This window comes from Apodemus sylvaticus, chromosome 1 (genome assembly GCF_947179515.1).
Source record: "Apodemus sylvaticus chromosome 1, mApoSyl1.1, whole genome shotgun sequence".
NCBI lineage: Eukaryota > Metazoa > Chordata > Mammalia > Rodentia > Muridae > Apodemus > Apodemus sylvaticus.
In genome coordinates, this window is record NC_067472.1 from 171,830,000 (window position 1) to 171,850,772 (window position 20,773).

Genomic DNA, 20,773 nt, shown 5'->3' on the forward strand with positions numbered 1-20,773 from the left:
TTATTAATTTGCCCAACACCCACTTGTTTGGAATGGACATTGTATGAGGTTCTTCAAATGTAAATATCTTCTAATCTGAGCCTATTGCCCAAATCCTCCCATCCTTCAAGGACATAGTATGAGGGTTGAATAACAAAAGGAATCTGTAATTTTAGGGTTCCTGGAAATTCTACTGCCTGCTATTAATGCTTCTTATACCATATATGGAGCCCTACTTCATATATATCCTGTTGGGAGGTAAGTATAATTACATAAACGACTGGAGCAAAGCGTTGCATAATTTTATGGCTAGTGTGTCTTACTACAAGATGGATTCTTTTATATCTTAATTTGCTTGGCTTTTCTTAGTTTCAGCTACTAGGAAGGAGGAGAGTTTAGAAGTAAAGTAAATTGCCAAGTGAGATTTTTGGCTTCTGAATAGCGTGTTCTGGAGGGCCCTAGGAGACATTTCTCACCTCAGTCTGTAAAATTTTGTTTTACAGATTTCAATTGGGCCATTGTGGCAGGGGACAGCAACACGTATGTGGGAGCTGACTGCTTTTGGGGACATTCATAAGTAGATGACAACAGCCTATTGTTCTCAGGCCTTTACAGAGTGATCAGGGCCACAGAACTTGGGAGTTGAACTTTGACCCGACACCAGAATATCACATAAAGAATTTAAGCCTGAAACCATAAACATCTGTGCCAAGTTAAAGTTCCATATTCCCACACATCAGGATTTGGCAGATCCAGCATGGCATGGATCCTGCCTCTGAGACAAGACTAGTAGACACTCCTGGTCAACTAACTAGACTGTCCTCCTTGATAACTAATATTAATGATGCCATGCTAATCAGAGATTGCACCATTCTGGGAGGGGAGGAGGTGGAGCTAATGTCTTCTCAAAATGGCAAATTCTGGAACCTTCAGGGCATCTCTTAAGGCTGTTAAATATAGTATTGGAGCCTCCTGGCCCAGAAATGGTAGTGGTGGATGCACAGAATAGAACTGTGTTGATGACTTTGAAGTCTGAGGGTCTCAGTGCTTTCTAGCTTTCTTAACTGTACTGAAATCTGGTGAAACTTCTGAAGAGTCCCCAAAATTTTCTTGCCCTTTCTGAGGGTAAAAGACTACTGGGTTAGGTTTATAACACCCATAGCCTAACAGGGGAGTGTTAAGCAATGTGACCTTTATTCTATCTCAGCAGGAACTGCTGGGCTCTAACCTTCAGCCTGCTTGTCAGAAGTCTTAGGAAGAAAAAGGGACAGTTCGAGCAGTGGTTATTGTTTATTACTAAGTTGTAAAAAGTTTCCTATGAAAGCTATCTAAGAGGGAAAAGCAGAAAGATCCCAAGTGGATAAAGGGAAATATTCTTCTAGGTGGGGAAAGGTAAGGAGATACGGAAAGAGAGAGACAGAGAGACAGGGCGACAGAGAGAGACTTTCTCTTTTGTCTTCAGTATTTAAACATGTTTCTGAATACAGGATCACATGTTACGAAGTTCATCACAAGTTCACACAAAAATCATATTATAAATTGAAATAAAAGTTACAAAAGAGAATGTTTACATGCACATCCTTTGGGAGTTATTATCTAGCTAAACATTCATCACCTGTCTGAGCTCTAAGTGCCATCGAAAGTTTAAAACTGACTGGTGTGAGGTGAAATCTCAGGGTTGTTTTGATTTGCATTTCTCTAATGGCTAAAGATGCTGAACGTTTCTTAAGGTGCATCTCTGACATTCAAAGTTCTTCAGGTGAAAATTCTTTGTTTAGCCCCGTACCCCATTTGTTATAGACTCTCTAGAGTCTACCTTTTTGAGTTCTTTATATATATATTGGATATAAGCCCTCTGTCAGATGTAGTATTGGTGAATATACTTTCCCAATTTGTTGTTTGCCATTTTGTCCTTTTGACAGTGTCCTTTGCCTTACAGAAACTTTGTAATTTTATGAAATCCCATTTGTCAGTTCTTGATCTTAGAGTATAAGCTATTGGTGTTCTCTTCCAGAACTTTTCCCCTGTGCTGATATACTCCAGGTTCTTCTCCACCTCTTTTCTTGGCCACATATCAGGACAGCATGGTACAGATTGCTACAATTACCCAGGAGCTCAACCATCTGAACTACTATGACTCCCACAATGTCAACACACTGTGCTAGAAGATCTGGGACCAGTGGGATAAATGGGGCTCTTGACACACAGGCACAAGGAAGCTTTAGAAAAAAAAAACAGAGAAACAGTGTCCAGGCAGTCTTAGCAGAGGCCTTTAATCCCAGCAATTAGGAAGCAGAGACAGATAGATTCCTGAGTTCAAGGCCAGCCTAGCCTCCAGTAGGAGTTCCGGGACAGCCAGGGCTGTCAGGGCTGACAGAGAAATGGTGTTTTGAGAAAAAAAGAAAGAAAGAAAGAAAGAAAGAAAGAAAGAAAGAAAGAAAGAAAGAAAGAAAGAAGGAAGGAAGGAAGGAAGGAAGGAAGGAAGGAAAGAAAGAAAGAAAGAAAGAAAGAAAGAAAGAAAGAACGAAAGAAAGAAAGAAAAAGTTTAAGACCTTTAACCAGCTACATTTGGAGTATGCCAAGTGGGCCACACCCTTCAACAACTGGATGGAGAGTGCCATGGAAGACCTGCAGGACTTGTTCCTTGTCCATACCATCGAGGAGATTGAAGGCCTGATCTCAGACCATGACCAGTTCAAGACCACTCTGTCAGATGCTGACAGGGAGTGTGAGGCCATCCTGGCCATCCAAAAGGACGCCCAAAGGATTTCTGTCACCTTTACTGACAATTTGCAGCCAAGTCAATAAGGTCGGGCCCTGGATCCAGACCAAGAGGGAGGACATTGGGTGCATGAACGGGACTCTGGAAGACCAGCTGTGTCAAATGAAGCAGAATGAGTGCAGCATTTGGATTACAAGCCCACTCTGGACCTGCTGGAGTAGTGGCAACATCTCATCCAGGAGGCCCTCATCTTTGAGAACAAGCACACAAACTACACAATGGAGCATATCCATGTGGGCTGAGAGCAGCTGCTCACCACCATTGCCTGCACCATCAACAAGGTGGAAAACGAGATCCTCACCGGAGATGTCAAGGGTATCAGGCAGGAACAGATGCAGGAGTTCCTGATACCCTTCAAGCACTTTGACAAGTACCATGGTGGGGTACTGGGCCCTGAGGAATTCAAGGCCTGCCTCATCAACCTGGTCTACAATGTGGAGAATGACTGACATGGTAACACTGAGTTCAACAGAATCATGAGTGTGTTCGACCCAAACCATAGTGGTCTTGTGAATTTCCAAACCTTCACTGACTTCATGTTGATGGAGAACAGAGACACACACACAGCTGATCAGGTCATTTCCCCCTTCAAGGTCCTAGAAGGGGACAAGAACTTCATCACTGCTGAGGAAATGTGGAGAGTGCTGCCTCCACACACACATCAGGCTGTGTACTGCATCACCCACATGGTGCCCTACCAGGGCCCTAAAGCTGCTCCTGGCACCATTGACTACAAGTCCTTCTCCACAGCCCTCTATAGGGACAGCAACCTGTGAGCCCTCAGCCACCCTGAACAAAGACTACCTTGGCCTCCCAGATTGTTTGTGGAAACTTACCTCCACCTTGACTCTGTATCTTTGCAAAGAACTCCTTATGGTAATTCTAGGGAGTCAGGCAAGGAGGGGCTATGCAGATCTCTCTTTCCCGGTCCTGTAGGGGAGGGATGCTTGGCCATCAGCTTTTCTGGTCTGCTAAATATATATATATATCGTGTTGTGGTTTTTTAGCCTATATGGAAGACACAATGGACCCCTGTGCCCCAGAGATACCTTTCTAAACCCAGGTCCCCTCTGTCCCTTAGGCCCCTTCAAAGCCTCTCACATCCAGGCCACAGCTCCTAGAGCCTTGTCCAGGAACCACTTGCCCTGAGAAGTCCAGCATACAGTACCTCTCTCCCCTGGACTAGGTTCTAGTGGCTCCTTCCACCTCCCTGCCTCTGTGTGATCACCAGGATCAGAGTACCTGCAGTTAGCCCCAGCCTACCTGGCCTTGTTTCTTCTGGCTTCTTGTAGCCGCCCGTGGCCACATGCGAACCGGGGACCTGGAAGAGAATTCTGGGGATGAACGGGAAGGGGACGAAAGAGAGATGAGTCAAGACAACAGTTGCCGATAGAGACTGACTTTACTATTATTTAGCCAATATATATAGTCTTTAGAAAACCACCCTACCCCCCAAATGGCTGCGAATTCCTTGGATCTTCTTCTCAGCTGGTTGCCTGCATCCAGTCAAGCAGGTTTCTGCTGGTCTCCAGGTGAGACTGCCCTGAGGCAGCCCTTGGTAGTTAAGGTGAAAGTGGCTGTATTGTTCCCAACTGAACAAGGGCTGGAGATAACACCAGGGGAAGGGTGGAGGCTGCAGGCCAGTAATGTGGCAGCTTGAATATGCCAAAGACAACACCAGCAGAAGGGTGGAGGCTGACCACCATGAAGGTCACAGCTAAGTGCTGTGAGGGAAGGGACAGCTCTGAGTCTTAGTTTTTCTAAGGACATATGAATGGAACAGAAACAATCAAACAAACAAAAAATCATTTAAAAAAAGAGGAAGAAAACACTTTAAAAATTATAAAAAATTTCAAACTTCCAGAGAATTGCTATTTACTTTAACTTATGGATTTGTTAGATAAATATAAATCCATCTAGCTGATTATCTCTGCCACCTCTTTCACTCTCACAATGAAGACATAGCTGATTCAATGTGCTTTCTAGGCCCCTGGGAAAATCCTCTGATTTTCACCTTGTGGAGGTCAGCAGGGGTCTCTTGGAACCCCCTGTGGTGGAGGTCTTTTGCTGCCCTGCCTGCCTGGTCATTAATGGGTTTCTCTCAACCCACCCCCTTGAATTTATTCTGATTGATGTTTATTTTCTTGGTTTCTGGACAAACTACCCTCTGGGGATGGGAGAATAAAACATGTAGCATTTTTAAAAAGAAAAAAATTAAAACAAAAGTTTACCATTTTATTGTTATATTTTTTGAGTCCCATTTATCAGGGTGGTGATTCTCCTAGAAGTTCAAATATTTATGAGATCCTTTTTGTTAAATCTTGATCATAGAACACAAGCCATTGGTGATCTGTTCAGGAAATTTTCCCGTGCCCATATGTTCAAAGCTCTCCCACACTTCCTCTACCCTTAGGTTCGGTGTATGTGGTTTTATGTGGAGGTCCTTGATACACTTGAACTTGATATTTCTACAAGAATATGGGAATGGATAGATGTACATTTTTCTACATAATTACATCCAGTTGAACCAGCATCAAAATGATGTCTGTTTCCCACTGGATGGTTTTAGTTCCTTTGTCAAATATCAAGGGACCACAGGTATGTGGGTTCATTTCTTGGTCTTCAATTCTTTTCCACTAATCTTCCTGACTCTCTCTGTACCATATATTTCTGACCACTATTTCTTGGGAATACAGCTTGATATCAGAACTCCTAGAAGTTCTCTTATTGTTGGGTAGTTTTTGCTATCCTGTGCTTTTGTTATTCCAAATGAATTTGCAAATTCCTCTTTCTAACTCTATAAAGAATTCATTTGTAATTTTGATGGGAATTGAATTTAATCAGTAGATTGCTTTCAGCAAGATGACCATTTTTACTCTATTAATCCTGCCAATCCATGAGCATGGACAATCTTTCCATCTTCTCAGATCTTTGTTAATTTCTTTCTTCCAAGACTTGAAGTTTTTGTCATACAGATGTTTCACTTGCTTGGTTAGAGTCACACCAAGCTATGTAATGTTATTTGTGACTATTGTGAGGTGTGTAGTTTCCCTAATTTCTTTCTCAGCCTGCTAATCCTTTGAGTAGAGGAAGGCTACTGATTTCTTTGAGTTAATTTTAAATCTAGACACTTAGCTGGAGTTATTTTTCAGCTTTAGGAGTTCTCTGGTAGAATATTTGGGGTCATTTAAGTATATGATAATATCATAAGCAAATAGTAATATTTTGACTTCTTCCTTTTCAATTTGTATCCTTTGACCTACTTTTGTTTTCTCCTTGCTCGAGCTAGAATTTCAAGTACTCTATTGAATAGATAGGGAGAGAGTGGACAGCCTTGTGTAGTCTCTGATTTTAGTGGGATTGATTTAAGTTTCTCTCCATTTAGTTTGATATTGGCTACTGGTTTACTGTATATTGCTTGAAAGATAGTTTAAAATGTGTTTTGTTAAGTTTATTTTTTTTAAATGACTGATAAGTTTAGCACAAGGGTTAAAATAGACTGGATTTTAGAAAGGACTACTAAATTAGTTCATCCTAGATAAGTCCTAATTTCAAAATGAAGAAAGGAAATATATTATTTTGGGCAGATGATTTTACATTTGCTCCAACAAGAAGGAAAAGCTATATCTTCCATCCAAATTATTTAAAAAATAAGACTTGACCATGGAAGATCCCCTGAAGCACCTAGCTACAAACAAAAAGAGGAGATTGGCAAGAAAAAAAGCAGGTAATATATGTGCTGATCCTTCAACATGCAAACACCTCTCAGAGTAGATAAGACATTAAAATACATGTCTTTGCATAGGCAATAGTTTGTTGGCTACAATATCATCAAGAGTTTTAATGCCACTCTTTTAGGTCCTATAAATAAAAATTGATATTATAATCTGAAATAATTCAAACTAAGTTTACAAGAAAGTAAACACCTTACATCTGTTCAGACCAAAAGTATAAAATCACAGTTAATTGATCTGTGCATGTGGCATATTTCATGCAAATGTCTTATAGAATTATGCATGGAAGGTTTGTACAGTGCAGAATTGAGGACTAGCAAGCCATTCCTGACAGGGGTCACCCTTGACGATGCTGGGAGGACCTGCTCTTCCAGCTCCCTGCCTGATCATTCCTATTTGATCCTGGCTCCAGAGACTAGCTTCAAAAACAACTTCAGAAATGGATGATAATTCCTAGTGACATTGGTTCATATGGAATCTCAGAAGGAAAAAAAACCAGTGTAAAATGTTCTCTTAATGCAACTTGCACATCATGACTGAAGTGTTCAGTCAAGACTTCAGTTATGTATTGTCACATCAAATTCCTTTTTTTTTTGGTAACACCAAATTCTACATGCAAAGGCATAACCTGCCAGTGACTTCTCATGTTTACAAACTTTTGCTGTGCAAATCTTGTTCCCTAATTTAAAACTATTGGTTAAATAAAATTGGCTAGAACCTATTACTAGGGGGATTAGAGGTAGGTAGGTTTGGAGTGACCTGGTTGGAGGAAGAGAAATCAGAGTGAGAAGAAGGAAGAAGAATGAGAGAGGAAGCATCGGTGAGGGGAGAGGAACCATTAGCATGGGGTCAGGAGAAACAGGGAGTTACTGGCTTACAACACCTGAGAAGTAGCAAACCCAGCAGCTAAAAGAATAGGTTAAGGGTTACCCTCAATGATTGTCAGTGTCAAATAAACTAGCCGTAGCCTGAGTGTCATTTATTGGTAAGATAGTCTCAGATAAGCTTGCATTGCATGTATTACAGTGTGTGTACACTTGCACTGTGGTATGCATGTTGCATTAAGAGGACACCTCACAGGGGTCTATTGTCTCCTTCCTCTATGTGAGTTCCAGAGATTAGACCCAGGTAGCCAAGTTCAGCTACAAGTGCCTTCACTGCAACTCATTTGGGTTTAAAAATATCTCTGTATGTGCTATTGTGTGAATGTAAATATGCAAATTTAACAAGTGCAATAATCAGAAAAAAAGAAAATGTAGTTTGAAGAATGTATGATGCCCATAGAAAGAACTCAGGTCATGAGGTTTAGAAACAATACTATTTCACCACTAACACAATTCTCTACCATTCATTTGTAGTTCTGAGGAAGGGTTAGGAACAAATGTTTGGTGCTCAGAATAAATTAACATAATCCAAAAGTGAAAATATAATTGTAGTGTTTCATTTTCAAATTTATTATTTAAGTTTTTCGTACTTCCTCTATCCTTGCATGAAAATATGCTTTCAATCTGAAAAAAAGACAATAGTTTACGTATGCAATGTGTCAACTAATATTTTTAACAGCATTGATATAGCACAGTGTGATATGCTGTTATGTGCAAGATCGATAACCTGACCTTGATTAAAATACAATGATGACCAAATGTGATCCAACAAAGTTGTCCTCTGGTTTCCATGAATGTGCAATGGTTATGAATCCAAAATCCTCATTAAGAACTCTCTCTCTCTCTCTCTCTCTCTCTCTCTCTCTCTCTCTCTCTCCCTCTCTCTCAAACACATACACAACACACACACACAAAGTAACTAAAAACAAATATAAAAAGTGACAATCCACAAGTTGCATGTTGTATCTTCATTGGGTAAGTACAATTTAGTTGCTCTATTCTTTTCTCTTTGCAGATGACACACTGAAGCTGAACCCCTACCAGTCTCTCTTGAGGATATTATATAGTTCAGTCAGATTTGTGGTAATTTCTCATGTGACGGTGGTATGTGGATGATTGGCGGAAGCTACGGCTACAAAGGGAACAGGCATAAGGCTTTTCTCCTGTGTGAATCCTCTCATGAGCCTTCAGGTTCGTCTTGTGGCTGAAGGACCTTTTACATGTGCTGCATATGAAAGGCTTCTCTGGCTTGTGTATGACCTCATGAATTCGGAGGTCAGAGACTCGTTTGAATATTTTCCCACAGATGTCACAGGACAATGCCCTCTTATTCAGATGAGTTCTCTGGTGGGATGAAAGGTGACAGGCATATTTGAAACTTCTAGGACATTCTTCACACTTGTAGGGTTTGCGATCTCTATGGTATATCTCTTGATGACTTCCACATGGTGAGTTTGGCTCATGATTCTGAGAAAGGACAGGCTCTGAGGTAGGAGACTCTGGTCTGGAGAGGAACCCAGGTAAGTCCCTAGGACCTTCTTCAGGAAAAGATTCTCCAAGTGACTCTTGCAGGCATGTGGAGTTTCCTTGATTTGTTCTTGTATAATCCTGAATTACCTCACAAGAAGCATCTCCTATATCAGGATCAGAAGGATAAACTCTTTGGTTACTGAAAAAGGAGTCCATCTTGTTCCTGGGAATATTATCGCCATTATTTTCTTGACTAGCATTACTGGAAGAATTATTCCAATCTTTCCTGTCTACAGAGTTGGCTGTTCTGAATAAATCCATTGATTCTGGCTCCATGGAGACATCAACAGTAGTAGGAGCACCCAGGAACTTTACATGATGACTGGAGTTGCCTTGACTTGCTCTTCCTCTACCCTGAGAGAATTGTAAAAACACACATCTCTCTTCCTGCTCAGGGTCCTCTTCTTTCTGGATAATAAGAAGGGAGTTCATTTCATTTCCAGTACAGTTATCACCAGTGTTTACTTCAGGAAAATTCCAAGAAGAATCACATTCATTTTCACTGCTTTCTTGTCCTTTGGAGAGAAGACAATCTATGAAAATATAACCAAAAACCGATCCCCCCAGACCATGCCTCTTCTGTCCAGTTCACCTACTAACCTCTGGTCAACAATATATCTTGTGTAATGTCAACTGGCATCCTTGCATTACTTGGTGTTGGCCTTGTGGCTGATTGCTGCTGTTTTAAAAGCTTGATGACTTCTTTTAATGACATGTTTTCAGAAAAGAGGGCTTCCTGTCCTTGCATGGAGACATGGACCTGTAAAGAAAGCCAGGTTCCCTTATCCATGATTTTGTGGATTGCAGACCCCTACTGACAACCTGCTAGTACAGGAAGACTGGGCTAACAATCAGCTCATTTGTCTTCCCCTTATGTCGAATGATGCTTTCTTGGCACTCACAAATTCTGAATTCTAAAGTCCGTATAGATACTGTCTTTTCAAATGTTGAGTCACTGTCCTTAGAGAAACACAAAGTTATGTTCCTGTGAGCTCAGCCCATCTTTAACTGGTCAACACATTGAAGGAGGATAAGCCTTCCTTAAAGCATCCATCAGTGTTTCCAGATTGAGCTAACTTTTACCTGAGTTTTTTTAAGTGTTTTATCTCAAAGAGGCACAAACACATGCTCTCAGGAACATGACTGGAAATTATGGGAGCAGTGTACTTGGTATTTTCAATCATGAAATTTTAAACTTAGAATAAAACTCAAAGGGTAAATACAGTATAATTAACTTGCAAGATGTGGTCAAAATGTTTAACACAGTGCTTGAGAAACAGATGGAGGGTAATTCCTCTGATTCCAAGGCCAAGGAGGATTACATAAGGAAAGCACTGCAAATCACAAATACAGGCAAGCAAGTAACAAACAAATGAACCAAACAGCTAAACCAATAGAAATCTAAACAGCATACATAATTAAATCTATACTAAGTCTAACCAAATTTGAATAATTGGACTGAAGCACCCTTATTCATTGAGGAAAATTTTTTTTGTCTTTTTTTTCTTCTGATTTTTTTTTTTTTTTTGAGACAGGGTTTCTCTGTGTAGCTTTGGGGGTCTTGTAACACATTCTGTAGACCAGGCTAGCCTCAAACACATAAATCCACCTGTCTCTGTCTCAAAAGTACTGAGATTAAAGGCATGTCTCCCAAGTACTGGGATTAAAGGCATGAATCCCAATTACTGGGATTAAAGGCATGCCTTCCACGTGCTGGGATTAAAGGCTCACATTTGCCCAGCTCATGGAGGAAATTCTTCTGGGTATCATATTGTTCTGTATATATGTAACAGCTATATGTACATATTGTACCTTTGCCATTTTGAAAACTCAGTTTTCTAGACAGAGTATTGTTTGATACACAGTAGCCAATTTGGGAATCCATCTAGTCAAGTTGATTCCAAGGTTTTGACACAGTTCCAGGGACTACAGAGAAGTGCCGTAAATGTTCTTTTAAGTGTAGGGGACAGAATCAAACACAATCCTCATGAATACAAAGTAAGTACCTCCATGAACAAGGTGTGTCTTACACAATTTATCTCCCCTACGTCCGTAATGTCTTCCCCAGGTCAATTCTTTAGTCTGTCTGCTGACATGTAAATAGACTAGATTTAATTATGCCCATCAAACCTGATTGATAAACTCCTTTCTGCTGTACTCATGGTAATTTGTGGCAATAATATTTCTTCAGTGTATTTTTGTTTGGGAATATTATCTCATTTGTAAAAACAAGACAAACCCAAAACACCTCGTTTTCACCAAACCCTAATGATCCTGCCTTTCCTTCCCAGCTAAGCCACCCAGGTGCTCACCATGACAGGAGGTTTCAAGCACTCATCAGTCAGACTCTCCATGAATTGTCTCATGTCTCTGCCACTGGATTTCCACTTCTCTTCCAAAGAAAACTTGTCCTTACAAAGCCCAGTAAGGAGAAACTGCTTCAAGACCAGTTGAGAAATCATCTGCTCCTTGCTCTGCTTTTCTGGCTGCAGCCATGAGGTGAACATCTCCCAGAGACATTGTAGCTCCTGCTTTGCCCAGCAGTGATTGCTGTCTGGGGAAATGTTGAGTGGAGCACTTGGTGAGTTATAGATGTCTTCAGCCCACTGCACACCAGAACTATGAGTTGGAATAAACTCTAAATTGTCTGTCTGAAGGTCCTTTGCTTGTGTCCCATGCTGAGAGGGTCCTCCAAACGGTGAAGCCATTGTAGTGAAAATGATCAGAAAAGTTCAACTATGGCAGTGTAGTATCTGTTGTGTGACTTTAGAAATAATGCTAACAGTAGATGGATGTAGTGTAAAAGCTCTGAATTTAAAAAAAAAATGAAAAAAGAAACAATTAATGTTAAGAATAAGAAACAATACCAGTTGAGATTTTTGTCCCAGATGGTTTTATCAGTTCCAGACAGTAAATATTTCATTATACTCCTGCAAACATGCTGGCTGTAAAGAGGAAATGGACAAAATACCTGAAAAGAAGTAGAAAAAGTGTGACTCAATAGCAAAATGTCCTGTGTCTTGATGGACAGACCTGTCATGAGATCATTAGAACACGGCAATGCTATCTGTCCCCCCTTTGGAAAATGTGGAGTTATTTTGCCCTTCCTCAAATTTTAAGTTTCACCCTTGTGTCTCATTCTAAAATACCAGAGAATAATACTTTCATAAAAAATTAAAATGAACGACCAGTAATATTGAATTCACTGAGAAACAAATGAATATCCATGCTCATACCTAACCAACATAGAGCTTCCTTGGGAGTTTACAAAAATAAACCACTTGATCAGCAAAGCATCCAAAAGACAATTCTCAACTACTGAGACCTACCAATAATTGTACTGAAGACTCTCCCAAATCCACAAATAATAATACACAGACTTTGCTGGTGTCCCGTGCTGAAAGCATGTACTCCAACATACTCCAGACCACTAAGATGTGAAGTCTACCTATTCCTCAGCATTACCGTTTTCTCCAGTGAACTTCAAGGGTGATTCCAGGAAGCCCTGGCCGGCAGTGTGCAGCTCTGCCTTGGCTCTGCTTCATCTGAGGTTCTGTTAGAATCTGTTTCCTTTTATAGTTCCTGGCTTCAGTGAGCCAGTTACTGGTGATGGTTGATTGGACAATGTGATTCAAGCCGACCTCCTGTGCCTGGGTGGGGCAGTTTACCATCTTATGCATAGTACCTAATGTAATAGAAGTAGAGTTAGGAGAGTCCTTAGTCCCAGCACTGACTGTTAGCCCAGGATATCCAAGGTCAGTCTGACTAACGGGAACAGTTAATTCCAAAATAGGGCATCAAAAATACAAGCAAACAAACAAAATAGGGGAAAGACAGCTTTTCCTGCTGGTTGAATCACATAAGGAATCCTAACTCAGCCCTAGCTTTGTTTCACTATATTCCCGAAATCAGAGGTCCTATATCAAAGTTTTGTTGAACTTCAGTACAAAACATAGAAACTTAATTGCCATCAGCTATTCCAAATAGTCTGGAAACTTAGTGATTATAACTTCTAAAATCTGAATTCTTTTAAGTTCAAAAAACCAAAAATGTTGAATGTTTATACCTCAAGTTGCCCTTTGCCTTAAGGAAAAAATTGGCACATTACAAAGAAAGTACTACATATTCTCCAAATACATTATCCATTTGATACAACAAGGATTGACTTAACTATGATTTATTGTAATTGCTATTGGGGAAGTTTCGTATATTAATAAATTAATGCAATACTAACAGGAAGAGGGATTCAGATGAAAGTGTTTTTTCTTGAAAACAAACATTTTACTGTTGTTTACTATTTTCTCCTGCATGTAAATTTCAAAGGACACAGTTCAATTTAGCAATTAGATTACTTGAAGGAGTTTAGTGGCTTTAATCCCTTCCACACCCTTAATCTGGGGTCAGAAAACAGGCTGGAGATTTTCTATTAGTGTAAGGCCAACCTGGATTTCAAATATCGTTAAACAATAGCCAGGCTTACAAAGGTATCACAAAAACAAGCTAAACCACCATGACCAACACAAGCACCAACACCACCAACAATGCCCAGAACAACAACAAAAATATGCTAAAAGTAGTAAGGCTGTCCTGGAATCCCTACCAATTTGAAGGCAGATGTCATGATTTATATCTGTGTTGTTTTGTTGTTGTTGTTGGAAAGAATCCACAATCCTTACTTTCCTGTACCCTTCCCCCCCCTGCAACTAGTTGGCTAGCGGGCACCCAACTCTTCCGATGGCTACCTCCGGCCTTTGTTCTGCAAACAAAGGGACTCCACACCTCGGCTATCGACACCGCCCCCAGGCCGGGCGTTCACCTGAGCTCCCAGGCAGTAGGCAGACGACCCGCTGAGACTTGGAGCCAGAGAATTCACAGCACCGCCTTTGAAGCTACCGACTTCTGGGGGGTTGGCCGATCCCCCAAATGTCTATAAAACCTGTCTTCAATTTATTAAAAGCAGTCTTGACCAGAATCCTAGGCTTGACTCAAATCCCTTGTCTGTGTCCCTGTACCCCAAGATTCTCTCAACAGGTAACCTGGTTCACATGTAGCCGCTGGCGGCTACATACTGGCGCCTGAACGTGGGAGACCTGGCACGAGAGAATTCCTGAGGTGGCCCTATCCAGCGAAGCTTCGCAGAAAAAGGTGAAAATTAATGGTATCTGCACGGTAAGCAACATAGAAGTCAAAACTAGCGCTAGTGAATTCGTGTCTATCGTTGTGAGTGCAAGGAAGAGATACAGTTTTTCAAGCATACTGTGTGCACCCGACACAGGAGTTGCTTGGGTTAAAAGGATAGGAAAAAATGGGACAGGAAAGTTCGCGCGAGATCTGCGCACGCAACATTCAAGAGTTGCTTCAGGCAAAAGGGATTGGGTTTGAAGAGGAAAGATTAGAAGATTTCTTGGACCAGATATATTCCTGTTGTCCTTGGTTCCGAGAAAAACGAACGTTAAATGAGAGAACTTGGCTGAGAATTGGTAATTCGCTAAAGGCAGCCAAGGCAGACAATATCACCCTCTGCCTTTGGACTCTGATTAAGGACATCATAGATGAAGGAAGTTTGGAAGAATTAGGTGTTATTCATGAAAGTGAGGATTTTCAAGTAAAAGGCCATGTGGAGAGGATCCCTGTTATAGAAAATTCTCCACAACCTGAGTCTCGTAAACAAAGAGACAGTTCTGATGAGTCTGTGGTTAGGAAAAAAATAGCTCATCCCGAGAAAGGAGCAATTGAAGTTCATGGAGAAACTTGGCCCCCTGTAGCGCCATCCGCGCCGCCTGTGACCTTGATGGCAGAGGCCGAAATCCAGAAGGATATGCAATTACAAAAGTTAGAGTTTGAAATTAAATTGCAGAAATTGACTAATGAGTTACAGGAGCTAAAAAGGGTCTCTAATACTAGAGAGAACAATAACTCGGAGACCCGCCAGTCGCCATTAGAAAGAGTTATAAACCAGGCCCGCGGAGAGGGGCAGGATACGTCAGAAATCTTAGCTTTTCCAGTCCTTGAGATAGAAGACCAGGACAATGTGGTCAGACAATATCAGACCTTGGAATTTAAGGTGATAAAAGAGTTAAAGCTAGCCGTAGCCCAGTACGGCCCGACAGCTCCCTTTACACAGGCGTTGTTGGATACTGTGATTGAGTCGAATCTAACTCCACAGGATTGGAAAACGCTGTGTAAAGCTACGTTGTCGGGGGGAGATTTCTTGCTCTGGAGTTCTGAATGGCGTGAGGCTTGCAAAAGAACCGCCGCCACTAACACTCAAGCAGGCCATCCAGAATGGAATGCGGAGATGTTGTTGGGGGAAGGCCTATTTGAAGGAAATAATAACCAGATTGGGTTTCCCATCGCAGTGTATGCGCAGATTGCGGTGGCCGCCCGCCGTGCTTGGACTCTGTTACCAGCTAAGGGAGATATTAGTGGAAATCTAACAGCTGTGAAACAGGCTCCCGACGAACTCTTTCAGGATTTCGTAGACAGATTGCTGAAAACGGCTAATAGAATTTTTGGAAACTCTCAGGCAGAGAATCCGCTGGTTACGCAACTAGCCTATGAGAATGCTAATGCGGCCTGCCGAGAGGCCATTAGACCCCAGAGAGGAAAGACAGACCTAGCCGGTTACATTCGCCTTTGTTCTGAGATCGGTCCGTCCTATAATCAGGGTTTAGCTATAGCTGCAGCGCTGCAGGGAACAACTATTCAAGGGATTCTGTCACAAAGACGAGGAAATAGGAGATGTTTTAAATGTGGTAGTCTGGGTCATTTTAAAAGTGATTGTCCTGATAATAAGCCCAGTATAAACGGGCAATCAGGTGGTCCACCAGGAACGTGCCATAAGTGTAGAAAAGGAAATCAATGGGTTAAGAGAGACAAGTCAAAAAATAACTTCCAAGGTAGACCCGTGTCGGGAAACGGGGGGAGGGGCCAGCCCCAGGCCCCGATGCATCAGACTGTCTGCGGGGCACAGCTACTGCCGAGCCAAGGAAATCCATCCTTGACCTCGCCAGAGCTACACCAGGAAGTGCAGGGTTGGACCTCTGTTGCATCGGCCATGCCGTACTAGCTCCAGAGATGGGAGTCCAGGTTTTGCCCACGGGAGTTTTTGGGCCATTACCTGAAGGTACTTGGGGATTGTTGTTAGGACGAAGCAGTTCTACTGTGAAGGGACTGCAGATTTATCCAGGAGTCATAGACAGTGATTATGAGGGAGAAATTAAAATTATGGCTGCTTCCTCTCGTGGTGTCATAAGTATTCCAGCTAATCAAAGAATTGCCCAGTTAGTCTTGGTGCCCTTACATCCACTGCCTTCCAAATTCATTAAAGATAAGAGAGGGGAGGAGGGCTTTGGCTCCTCCGGAGTGTTCTGGGTTCAGTCTATTACTAATAAAAGACCTAACCTTAAATTGACTATTGAAGGAAAGAGTTTTGAAGGATTAATAGATACGGGAGCTGATGTTACAATTATTAAGGGACAGGACTGGCCGTCTAATTGGCCATTGACAGAGACCCTAACGCATCTGCAAGGGATCGGTTATGCAAATAATCCGAAACAGAGCGCTAGACTTCTAACTTGGAAAGATGCAGATGGAAATTCAGGACAAATTCGGCCTTTCGTGATGCAGAAGTTGCCTACCACGCTCTGGGGCAGAGACCTGTTATCTCAGATGAATTTGATTCTGTGTAATCCTAATGAAATTGCCTCTAAGCAAAAGACAGTGTCAGAGGAATCCGAACCTACTCGGGGGCTTGGATATGAAGGACAAGGCACTAGTAGGTTTAAAAACCCCCAGGCAAACCCTAACTCTAGAAGTCTGGGGCATTTTCAGTAATGGCCACTATCTCGCCTGCACCCCACGCCGATAAAATTCAATGGCTTAGCGACATTCCAGTGTGGGTTGATCAGTGGCCTTTAACTAAAGAGAAATTGGAGGCTGCCTCTCTTTTGGTGCAGGAACAGTTAGAGGCAGGACATCTTATAGAGTCATTATCTCCATGGAACACGCCGATATTCGTAATTAAAAAGAAGTCCGGCAAATGGAGATTGTTACAGGATTTAAGAAAGGTAAATGAAACAATGTTGCCCATGGGAACCTTACAAACAGGTCTTCCATCTCCCGTGGCTATTCCAAAAGGGTTTCATAAAATAGTCATAGATTTAAAAGATTGTTTCTTTACCATTCTTTGCACCCTGAAGACTGCAAAAGGTTTGCGTTCAGTGTTCCTTCTATTAACTTTGCAGAGCCTATGAAAAGGTTTGAATGGACCGTGCTTCCCCAGGGCATGGCAAACAGCCCCGCCTTGTGCCAGAAATTCGTAGCACAGGCCATTCAACCTGTGAGACAGAAATGGCCAGATATTTACTTTATCCATTTCACAGATGATTTTCTAATTGCAGGAAAAAATCCTCAGACCTTGCTTTTATGTTTTAGAGATTTGCAGCAAGCCCTGGTCGCTAAAGGGCTGCAGATAGCTCCAGAGAAGATTCAGATTCAGGAGCCATATAACTATCTAGGTTTTAAACTTACGGACCAGTCAATTTTTTCCCAGAAGATAATTATCCGCAGGGACAATTTGAAAACTTTAAATGATTTTCAGAAATTATTGGGTGACATTAATTGGCTTCGGCCGTATTTAAAACTTACCACAGGGGAATTACAACCTTTATTTGATATTCTTAAAGGAAATGCTGATCCGACTTCCCCTAGGGTATTAACTTCAGAAGGACTTTTTGCCTTACAGACAGTGGAGAAAGCTATTGAGAACCAATTTATTACCTATATAGATTATTCCTTACCTCTGCATCTGCTAATTTTTAATACTACTCATTCGCCTACAGGATTATTATGGCAAAAGGCTCCTCTGATGTGGATTCATTTGAGGGTGTCTTCTAGGCGTAATATCTTGCCATATTTTGAAGCAGTGGCCCAAGTAATTATGCTTGGTAGAAAGCAGGCATTGACTTATTTTGGTAAGGAACCGGACTTTATTATACAACCTTACAGTGTAAATCAGGATGAATGGCTAAAACAGCATAGCACAGATTGGCTGCTGGCTCAGATTGGTTTTAAAGGGTGTATAGACAATCATTATCCTCAAGACAAGTTAATAAAGTTTTTAAATATGCATGAGGTCGTATTTCCAAAAATGACATCTCTACAGCCGCTGCAGAATGCACTCCTAGTGTTCACAGATGGTTCATCAAAAGGAAAAGCCGGATATCGTGTTAACAATCAACAGGTGGTCGTAGAAACGCCTGGGTTATCTGCTCAGTTATCAGAGCTTACATCAGTGCTGTGTGTTTTTCAAACTGTAAATAGTACGTTTAATCTCTTTACTGACAGTGCTTATGTTGCATTTTCGATACCGCAACTAGAAACCTGTGGCATGTTTAATTTTAATACGCCAGCTGGATCCTTGTTTTCACAATTGCAAGGTATCATTCTTGCTAGAAAAAATCCCTTTTATATAGGACATATTAGATCTCACTCGGGTCTCCCTGGACCTCTGGCTAAGGGCAATGAGTGCATTGACAAAGCACTAATTGGTCAAGTCTTGGCACTCACACCCATAGAATTGGCAAAACGTGATCATGATAAATTTCATCTTTCTAGTCATACGTTGAGGCTCCGTCATAAAATCACAAAGGAGCAAGCTAGAATGATCGTAAAGCAATGCCCTAATTGTCTCACTTTAGCACCAGTGCCCCATTTAGGGGTTAATCCACGTGGCCTGGTGCCCAATCAAATTTGGCAAATGGATGTAACTCACTATGCGGAGTTTGGGAAATTAAAATTTATACATGTTTGCATTGATACGTGCTCAGGACTTATTTTTGCTTCCCTGCATACCGGAGAAGCCTCTAGAAATGTAATTGATCATTGTTTACAAGCCTTTAATACCATGGGAGTACCCAAGGTCATTAAGACAGACAATGGACCAGCCTACACTGGTAAGAACTTTATCTCATTTTGTAAAGAATTTAATATAAAACTTAAAACTGGAATTCCTTATAATCCAATGGGGCAAGGAATAGTGGAGCGCGCCCATCGCACTCTTAAAAATTGGCTTATTAAAACTAAGAAGGGAAATTTATATCCCCCTCGGTCCCCAAAGTCACATCTTGCCTTTGTTCTATTCGTTTTAAATTTTCTCCAAACGGATGCGGTAGGCCAGTCTGCTGCTGACAGGCATTGGCATCCGGCTACTTCCAATTCCTACGCCATGGTTAAGTGGCGGGATCCTTTAAATAATTCTTGGAAAGGCCCAGACCCCGTTTTGATATGGGGAAGAGGCGCGGTATGCGTTTTTTCACAAGAACAGGACGAAGCGCGTTGGTTGCCAGAGAGATTGGTAAGACAAGTGGATTCGACCCCAAAAACGGTTGGTAAGTATATTTAGGTCAGAAGGCTGTTTTCCAAGCCGCCCCCCCATTCATTTGGGGAGATATAGTTCCTTTGTCTTCTTGCAAATTAAGGTGCAAGCCAGGCCTTTTGCCTGAGTGGATTCCACCCCCAAAAACTGTAGGTAAGTATAATTAATTCAAAGGCTGTTTTTCAAGCCACCTCCCAGTTGCTTGGGGAGGCATAGTTCCTTTGTGTTCATGCAAACTAAGTTGCCGGCCAGGGCTCTTCCCTGAGGCCACTGAATTTCAATTAAACCAAAAACCGGTTTGACCTCCCAAGACTAACCAGACAGGTTCTCTTAATCTCCTTTTATATTTGAAGCAGATAACACTCAGAAGACGAAATTCCTTCAGCAATGGCCCTAGGTGGAGGATGGGTTGCCTTTTCAGCTAGCCAACGCTTAGCCGCAGAGAATTTACTCTGCCAGTGGAAATCCTCGGAGATGAGGCTGCTTGAATCATGCGTGTTTGTTGTCACAACAAACATGGGCATCAGTTGAGGTGCGAGGCGAGGCACTGCAAGGGAAAGGGAAAAAATTCCTGGCTCCGAGTTTCCCTGAAAAGCACGCCCAGCTGCATGGGGGTTTGACATCGTAAGACCGTCCTGAAAAAGGCGGTCTAGCCCCCCCCCCCCCCGAAAAAAGATGTCGGTAACACTTAAGGGGGCTGCGGCCAATGCTTTCACTCACTGATGAATGCCCGTCATCCATTGGATGAACTTAATCATTTCCACTGAGTGGTTTTAAATTTAATAATTAAGGGGGAATTGTACCCTTCCCCCCCCTGCAACTAGTTGGCTAGCGGGCACCCAACTCTTCCGATGGCTACCTCCGGCCTTTGTTCTGCAAACAAAGGGACTCCACACCTCGGCTATCGACACCGCCCCCAGGCCGGCGTTCACCTGAGCTCCCAGGCAGTAGGCAGACGACCCGCTGAGACTTGGAGCCAGAGAATTCACAGCACCGCCTTTGAAGCTACCGACTTCTGGGGGGTTGGCCGATCCCCCAAATGTCTATAAAACCTGTCTTCAATTTATTAAAAGCAGTCTTGACCAGAATCCTAGGCTTGACTCAAATCCCTTGTCTGTGTCCCTGTACCCCAAGATTCTCTCAACAGGTAACCTGGTTCACATGTAGCCGCTGGCGGCTACACTTTCCCATATAAAAGAATCCCAATCTAGCTGTTTTATTTACAAACTCCTGCCCACTTAGGGCTGATTTTGAGGTAATCTTACTTATTCCCCAACAATCAAGTCTCTTGTAACTTGCTGTTTCTCTATTCTAAGCCTTCATATTCCATCCTTTCTGTGGCAGCCTCCTCCAATTAATTCTCCTTCCTTCTTTATCTTTCTCTACCAGTAATAGCTTTATTCAATCCTCAAGGCCCACATGTCTCCCTCAAATGAGCAATCATAGCAAGTTGCTTTTTTGACAAATTAAATTGCGTAGCAATGAT

At 42.0% G+C, this 20,773-nt stretch overlaps 2 protein-coding genes and 1 pseudogene across 10 annotated transcripts in view; 2 read left to right on the forward strand and 1 right to left on the reverse strand.

The window, feature by feature from the left end:
• LOC127670388 (zinc finger protein 431-like) overlaps positions 1-20,773 on the forward strand; it is a 553,459-nt gene that overhangs the window by 454,630 nt on the left and 78,056 nt on the right. The window lies entirely within an intron of this gene.
• LOC127684869 (alpha-actinin-4-like) lies at positions 204-3,537 on the forward strand (annotated as a pseudogene).
• On the reverse strand, positions 8,448-11,617 carry LOC127684880 (zinc finger and SCAN domain containing protein 4C-like). The gene is made up of 3 exons (XM_052181671.1): positions 11,222-11,617; positions 9,510-9,669; positions 8,448-9,424 (listed from the first exon to the last, which is right to left on the reverse strand). Exons 1-3 carry the CDS (start codon positions 11,615-11,617, stop codon positions 8,448-8,450), a joined length of 1,533 nt encoding a protein of 510 aa, XP_052037631.1.